Raw genomic sequence first — 8,504 nt, 5'->3', positions numbered from 1 at the left:
TCCCCACCCTCCCCTCCCCACCCAGCCCCACCCCTCCCATTTTTGGATGCACGACGGACGGACGGACACAATAATCCCCTGTGGGCTGATGTAACCAGGAGGTTCCTACCAGTACGAGAGCCCCTGAATTGTTGTTACAGCACGTGGCATTCGCGACATTAATGAACAAAGCGGTTTCGGTCGTCGCCCGTGTACATTCACTTTCGTCTATTCACAAACTCGACAACACCGTGGGGCTGGTGGTGGTGGTGATGGTGGTTGTAGTTGGTGGTGGTGGTGGGGGTCACGGTGGATTCATTGCGCACAGACACAGGACATTTCGCACGCAGACACCACATGTCTGCACGCATAGTGCCGGCGCCCTTCTGCTCGAAACACATTTTAATTATATCGACCTCAGCAGCAGCAGTAGCAGCGCCTTCTTCACAAGCCGCAACACCACACGAAGCCACCCCCAAACACGCCCTACGAGTTGCAATCCCAACCCCGTCCACGAACACGGCCAATGAGACGATCATCCTCGCTGGTGCAGGAGGAGTTGGGGGGAGGATGCTTGGGGACATTTAACTTTTTGAATTAAAGCCCTGTGGCACCATTGAACAATACGCACATCCGCACGCACTCAAGCGCGTTCACGTTGTTTCGCACGTGTCCCAGGCAGGTAAGCGAGTGTGGTTGTAACATTGTGGATTAGCTGACACGTGTCTGGATATTGTGTGTGTCTAAGTTTGAACTTTGTCCTACTTGCAACGTCGCTTTCAGAAGTTTAAAACGTCGCGATGGGTTTTTACGCGAGAATTATTATACCGTGTTGCAATCGCATTGACTGCTGTCATTTAAAAGAAAGCCATGTATATATCGTGATAAGAGTGGTGGAATGGATCAACTTGCGCTATGAACTCGGCTACCCTGTATCCGATCGCCGCCTACGGCTGTGTAACATCGGTGGCGAACGATGTCAGAAACTTGCCACCTCTTGTTCATCCGACACGCGTTGGCGAACGTGGTGAAGTATGGTCACGCTACGACAATAACCACATCGACATTGAACCTGCCCGTGTGCTGGGGCATTTACATAAAAGAGTAGCGCTTTATTCGGAACGAGTTCATTATAAAGGACCGGACTTGTGGCTGCATACTTTTTGCTAGATACATTATAATAGATGTGGACTACTGTAGCACCAGTTGTTAACGAATGTACCTACATTGGACTGGTATATGTGTTCTTTATTGGTATTTTAATGTTATTATACCGTGCTTGCATAAACATATCACGTTAGTATTGCATTGCCCGTATGTTAACACTTTACAATTGCGAATTGTATCCGTTAATTGTTTTGGTAATGTAACAAACCACCAGCTTATTTCGACTCTCAAACACCGCTTTGTTGCGAGGTGGTCATGAGACCGATCGGCAAACAACAAGTGGGTTCGTGAATCCATCTGTGCGGAACCTTTCATAGGTCATCATCGCCTTGTTGTGTGCGTGGTGGTTTTTATGCGGGTTTTGCTCTCAAATAAAAACATGACTTTGGCCAAACATCCCAACAACCGTATAGCAGCATCCCAACTTTGGCATGGGGTTGGAGGCAGTTTCTACTACCAACTTTGGCTCGACAATGGCCCAACTTCTCCGTGTTTGTTGAGAACGGTAGACACGTGGGAAACAGTCTTGAGACTCGGTTGAGGCTTTCCTCGATAATATAATTAATTGAAATGCACAACTGCCCCAAGTTATGCAGACCTGTTTTGCAACCACGAAAATTTAAACTAATAAAAAACAAAGTCATGCACGCAACTGTTGGCCAAACATTGCGTTGAAGCCGTAAACATTTTACTCTATTCTGGTACAGTACTGAATGGTGCACCCTGCAGCTGATTGATATTTTTAGACATAGTGACAATATTCAGGTAATATTTGCAAACATACTAACTTCAGATCTTTGTCAATCCACTGCTGGATGAAGGCCTTGTCCACGCTGTGCTGGTTGTGGGAGATTGTTACCATATTTCACTTAACACTGGGCACATTAATTGATTTAATGTCCGCATATGCTGAAGTGGTATCTTCAGGATAAATTTCAGACGCACCTTGCTAAATGCCCTTTAGTCTGTCGAATTACACACCTGAAGTGGAATCGTCCCTTGCCGCAGTCGTCATATAAAGCAGTACAAGGTAAAGTTAAACCATCTTCTTGGTTCTTTCGGTAAAGTCACGTAGAAGGGAAGTAATAAAATAATAAAAATAAAACATAATAAAATAATTCTCACGACGTTTCGGCCACACCGCAAGCAGCCGTCCTCGAGGTACGGGAAGAGCCGTGACCGAAACGTCGTGAGAATTATTTTATTATGTTTTATTTTTATTATTTTATTACTTCCCTTCTACGTGACTTTACCGAAAGAACCAAGAAGATGAATCCCTGCAGTCACGAAAGCTTTAAATCGAAAGTTAAACCACTTAATGCGCTTTATGCAACAAGGTCTAAATATCAAGACATCTGCTTCCAGTCTAAATGTATGAATATTTTATTTTTCTCACGCAAGTGTTCTATCTACAGGAATATAATGCATTCGCCTCCCACTCCCCCAGCGATTGCATGAATTGTCACAATTTTGGGGTCACGATTCGAAGGATTGGTTGATTGTATTCTCGTTTTGACCATCTTGTTTGTATAGTTTCTTGATTCTCACCCCATCTTGTTTGGACCAATTTATATTGCTCCATTTTCCGAAATGTAACATTTGCAAATGATTTGCATAAATTATTTATCAAATTGACACGTTTTAATGCATGTATTTCAAGCGTAAGAATCAATTTGAATGTAATAATATATACATTATTGCATGCTAGGCTTTACTGTAATATTGCATCATTTTGATACCAAGGAAATTCCACAACATTTGAAAATCATCCCACAAATACACAATGTGTGTTATTTTGAGAGTAATTCTAGTTTTAGAAAAACATGGATTTTAAGGAATAAGGCAATATTGTGATGCATACATGGAACTGAATGCACCATCTCAGCGTGGATGAAAAAGTCTCCATCTGAGTATCTCTGACACAATTGGATTTATGATTAAAGTACTGTACATTATTTCTTCCTTGGAAAAAAAAAACGCGGGCCCATATCTATCTCAATTAAAATCCCAATTCATCGGCATACTAATTCCCAAGCGAAAAATACAACTTCTTGGTTCTTTCGGTAAAGTCACGTAGAAGGGAAGTAATAAAATAATAAAAATAAAACATAATAAAATAAAATAATTCTCACGACGTTTCGGCTACAACGCAAGCAGCCGTCTTCAGGTGAAGAATTCTTCACCTACAACGCAAGCAGCCGTCTTCAGGTGAAGAATTCTTCACCTGAAGACGGCTGCTTGCGTTGTAGCCGAAACGTCGTGAGAATTATTTTATTTTATTATGTTTTATTTTTATTATTTTATTACTTCCCTTCTACGTGACTTTACCGAAAGAACCAAGAAGATGAATCCCTGCAGTCACGAAAGCTTTAAATCGAAACGAAAAATACAAGCTTCAAATATCACTTATGATAACCTCACATCTTTACAGCGTCTGAAATCTACGTCCAAAATTCCTGCGATTCTCCTCCAGTGATTGAGGAGGCCCGTGAAGAAGGACCCTGGAGCAGAGACGATGTCCACCCCACTCACAGACCAGGAGCGACGCAAGCAGATCAGCGTTCGGGGGATCGTGGAGGTGGAGAACGTCGGGGAGGTGAAGCGGAATTTCAACCGCCACCTGCATTTCACGCTGGTGAAGGATCGCAACGTTGCCACCCCCAGGGACTACTACTTTGCCCTCGCCCACTCCGTGCGGGACCTGCTGGTCGGGCGATGGATCCGCACGCAGCAGTACTACCACGAGAAGGACCCCAAGGTGAGGGAAGGAGGACGAAACAGCCATTCATTCGGTCGCTCGCTCGTTCCGTCACCCGTTTTCTTAGATGTGAGAATGACATCAAGGTACGGGAAGAGCTGTGGGGTAGAAATCACAACCTATGTATTCATTCATCATTTATACAATTGACCATTTGGTTTGTTAAAGTTTAGTGGAATCTCCTACTACGACAATTACACCAAGGTGAGAGAAGAGTGACGTATGATTGTAGAATGCACAAACATGCATTTCACTAGCTCATTCGTGTAACCGTTCGTTTGTGCATGTGATTTGACAATAAGGTGTGGGAAGAGATGTGATGCGAGCTGCACATAAATTAACAAATGCATTCATTTGTTCAGGTTTATTTAATTTCCCCCTCTTAGACATAATGATACCAACATGATGGACGTGGTGCAAAATGGACACCCATTAATACTTTTAATCATTCATTTATTTGATAAAATCTCATTTAATAGCTTATCTATAGAATGGCACCAAGGTGAATAGAATAGGTGTGTGACAAGGTGGATACTTATTCATTAATTCACTCATTCATTTGTTCAAGTCATATTTATCATTTTTATTATGAAAATGACACCAAGGCGAGGAAAGGAAAACCTGGTGTGTGAGAGATGCACACCTGTTCTTTAACAATTTGACGTGACATTTTATTATGAAAGGTGAAGATGCATGGGTCAGATGCACTCTCCATTCAGTCGTGCGTATTTTAATTCTGTTTGAAAAAAAGACTTCAAAGACCTTGAGGTAGGAGAGGAAGCATCGTACCGAATACACACTCATCCAATTGTTCATTCGTCTTTCATTTCATTTCTGTACATCACTCATATGTCCTTGAACATCACGTCCGTTTTTTTCTTGGCCTCCCTTGCAAAATAAGGCAAGTTCTCTCAAGGGGCCCTTACCTGCAACTGGACAAATCTGTTCTTCCAACAGGACAAAGGCTCTGTTCGCTTTCGAGACGTATGGTTGTGTTAGGCTACATTAAGCAGACCTGAGTTACTGAACAATAGTCCATTGTGAATTGCAAATGAAATAAAAGTCACGGTGACAAATGCCAGCGGTACAGCGAAATGAAACACTGAAAAAAAAAGGGACTGTCACCAGAAAAGTTGGCCACATCAATTCTGCCTGCAGTTAATTGATGAGCGTGTTTGCTCCTCCAGCTTACTAATTAACGTTGGCGGCACGTGTGCTTGGGCACGCCCGTCGTATTTTATCACAGCGGTCACACCTTTGTCGCGAAATCGCTTTCCTAAAGGTACAGCAGATTTTATATCAATCAAGGTTTGCACTTAATTGTGTTTTACAATATATGGCGCATACAGCATCTGTGTATTCATTCTCCCACGAATACTGAAATAAAAACCTCAGTTCGTCAATAACACCGTGACTTTAAACTGAAAAATATATATGTTGTGACGTTTCAGACGGTGGCCCTTCTTCATAGGACATTGAAAAAGGGTTGTAGGCTGAAATGTCGCCTACAATATATATTATTTCCTTTTTAAGGCTGAAATAATAACAGCGCAGTGTGTCTTGCGTTCAGCCAGTTCCACTTTGTCATCAAGCGTGCAGCCCACAGGTGTATAGAAGTGCCCTGGCATGCACATCACCACCACCACCACTCACTCATTGGACATTTATTTTAAGGCAGTATTTTTCATCATGCCACATGCACAAAGTTGAATCGTTATTCACAAAGTAAAACACGTTAACTTGAGATGAAAACAAATATCTACCGTTTATATTCAAATAAACTGAATAACCTACATCATCCCAAAACTGAATCGCACCTTTCTTCACACTGGCAATCGTGTACGATGATGCATGCATTCTTCTTACCCAATCCATCAAGTGTATCTTTATTCCAACTTAAAAATTATCCCGTGCATATTAAATGCAATTTCTGTGTTCGACAAAACGTGAAAAGGAATAGACGTGTACATGTGTCTCCTGCCTTTGGAAGGTCGTCTACGTTTTTATCTGTCCTATCAATGTTCCGAATCACTTTCTTATTTAATTCGCATTAATGGCACGTACTTTAATTAAAAAGTGAATTGCAAAACCCTCGCGGTAATTGCATAGAAAAATAAATAAATCCTAAATCATATATCCACGGCTTTTACACCCACCGTATTAGCGACTGTGAATACTCACGATGCATTACGTGCGTTTACTATCCTGCACATCAGATGGCAACGTGCAGGTTACAAACATGTTATTTAGGGCAATATATACCAGTGTACTATTCATGTGCAGATTCAAAGTGTTGCTGGCTCTGTTGTATTCCAGTGAGTTCAGCGAGCTGCAGACCCCGACATTGTTAAAGCCATTAGCCAAATGGAATGTTTCGGGTGAGTTCTGTGAGCATGATTTTAAATCAAATCATTGGGAGACTGGTGGAGGGGGGTTGGAGGGAGGAGGTGGTGTGCATATTTTCTAGTGGCTGAAAAACCCAAAGTCAAAGCAAACTACTGTACCCCCATCCATTGCAGGATTTTTTTTATTTTTTTAATTTTTTTCTGCAAGGTGTGGCCCTGATGGTTGGGAATGTGATGAAACACTTTACTCTCAATTGACGTGCGTATGAAAATACAGTTCCGTCCATCGCTCTCGTGCATCGAGCCTACGATCTCTTTAAAAAAAAAATGTTCTGCCTTTTGAATGCATCAAAGAAACTAAAATATTTGAATGCCCGTGCAGATGCCTCGAATGTACGTTCGCTCAAGAAGCCGATCGTGGCGGAGTACCGTAAAGATTCATCAGCCTCTCTGATGTTGAAATACGGTACTCTTTGAGTGTGTGCCCTCTCATCGTCCAGCCTTTGTTTTGACTGTAAACAACTAAACAATCAATCCCATTCACGATTCACGAGTGCACGGAGCGGACTCCCAAATTATCTTCGAATATGAAACTCGAGGCAATGAATGGACGCCCAGTGTCCTCGTTTTTTTTTCGCTCAATCAGTCCAATTAGTGCTCGCCTCGCTGCTACTCAGGGGGGGGTGGGGGCGTAAACGCGAGAGACGGCGAAGTTCGCGCTTGGCTGAGTGACCTTGAATGTAATTTACCCTGGGCGGTAAGGTCAAAGGTTACACAATAGGCATGTGCACTGTGTGCAAAATAACTTGAGGGGGAACCGGGAGGGAGGGGACAAGGTTATCCCAAAGTTGCATTTGAATGTGTTCATTAAACACAACAGAAGCTTGCGACGCACTCTTCAGAATATTTCGCTGCCAATTATTATTCAGATGGCTGTCATTTTTCATGAAAATGCTTCGCTGGTCATATTCCGAATAATCCCTGCATTTACAAGCCAGGTTGGAGAACCAACTGAGGCTGCATGGTAAATCTGTTTTGTGTGGGAAGATCTGTGTGGAATATCCATGCACCATTTAAACACACGCATTCGATGGACCTCCATTACAATTTATATAACTTTTTTTCTCACACTTGCAAAATTCTTTTGTATTTGCACCGCATACGATGTATATATAGACATCAATACGCAATGCACTCTTCCCACTGAAGATTGTATTGTATCTGTGGATATGGATAATGTTCTTCGTACAGTACTTTAATTAGCTTTCATAGCGCAACATCTTATCGTGTACAAAGTCATCGTTATCAGCCGTGATTTATCCATTGCTGGACAGAGGGCCTCCCCAAAGCCTTCGCCATCTCTCTGGGTCTCCCAATGGACACAATCCATAGATCTCCTGCCCATGAGCCTATTTCACTGATGAAATCGGAGTAGCAGGCGACTGAGAAGCGTTGAGGAAAATAGATGTGACCATACTTCACCACGCTCGCCAGTGGGTGGCTGGGTGAACCTGCTTCCCTGATATGGGTGTGCACTACTCATACCCACGTGGGGTCAATATGAAGTTAGTTTACATCTTATGTTTACTGCAGTGGTTCTAAACCATTTTAGTCTGGCTTGTCCCTGCACCCTTACTAAGTCTCCAGTACACAGAGAGCTTACATGTTCACACACCTCGTTATCACCATCTACAGGCCCGGAGCCTGCACTCCCCACTGAAAGGCTTTCGATGACGCGCGGGACACTGTTTACCTTCTGTGTGCAGATAGCAAATCAGGGATCCTGTGTGAACAACTGAAAGTGTCTCATTTTTCTTCGAGTATTGTTCGCCTGCTAGGAAATCCAAATGGACCTCATTACCGAGAGACATCCACAAAGATCTGGAAAGCCCACATTATTTGACTCATTCGTTGAAAAACAATTACTTGGCCACTCACTAAAGTTGTGCAACGGTGACGGGCATTATGGGTAGGTTACCTCAACTGCACCTTCACCACTGCCAAACGCAGGGTGTGGCAGCAGGCACCCTTGGTCTTGTGTCGGCGTGTTCACATTTTTCTGTCTCTCTGTTCACATTTTTCCGTCTCTCTCTTCTCCCCCCTGAAGTAATACACTATCGAGCAGGGGTGCAGTGATGCGCTAAGACATCAATTGTTTTTTAAGGCCACAATACATGCAATCGTATCGCAATGTTTAAGCATCGACATTGCGTTTTTTTGTTACTTTGTTTACATTATATTCAATAGGTAAAAAC

The 8,504-nt window shown here is 42.7% G+C and overlaps 1 protein-coding gene across 2 annotated transcripts in view; it reads left to right on the top strand.

Moving 5' to 3' along the window:
• The first annotated feature begins 511 nt into the window (after positions 1 to 511).
• PYGL (glycogen phosphorylase L) overlaps positions 512 to 8,504 on the top strand; it is a 50,136-nt gene continuing 42,143 nt past the window's right edge. The window contains exons 1-2 of one of the 2 annotated variants that reach the window (XM_061568270.1): positions 512 to 661; positions 3,620 to 3,904. In XM_061568270.1, the coding sequence (XP_061424254.1) occupies positions 3,662 to 3,904 (243 nt within the window). In that variant the 5' untranslated portion in view covers positions 512 to 661; positions 3,620 to 3,661. The remainder of the gene's footprint in view (positions 662 to 3,619; positions 3,905 to 8,504) is intronic. The other variant, XM_061568271.1, reaches the window with a different exon arrangement.

Source organism: Lethenteron reissneri, chromosome 41 (genome assembly GCF_015708825.2).
Source record: "Lethenteron reissneri isolate LAM-NWPU_2019-01 chromosome 41, ASM1570882v1, whole genome shotgun sequence".
Lineage (NCBI taxonomy): Eukaryota > Metazoa > Chordata > Hyperoartia > Petromyzontiformes > Petromyzontidae > Lethenteron > Lethenteron reissneri.
The sequence above is the reverse complement of the archived record's forward strand: the minus strand, read 5'-3'. Positions and strand labels throughout refer to the sequence as shown.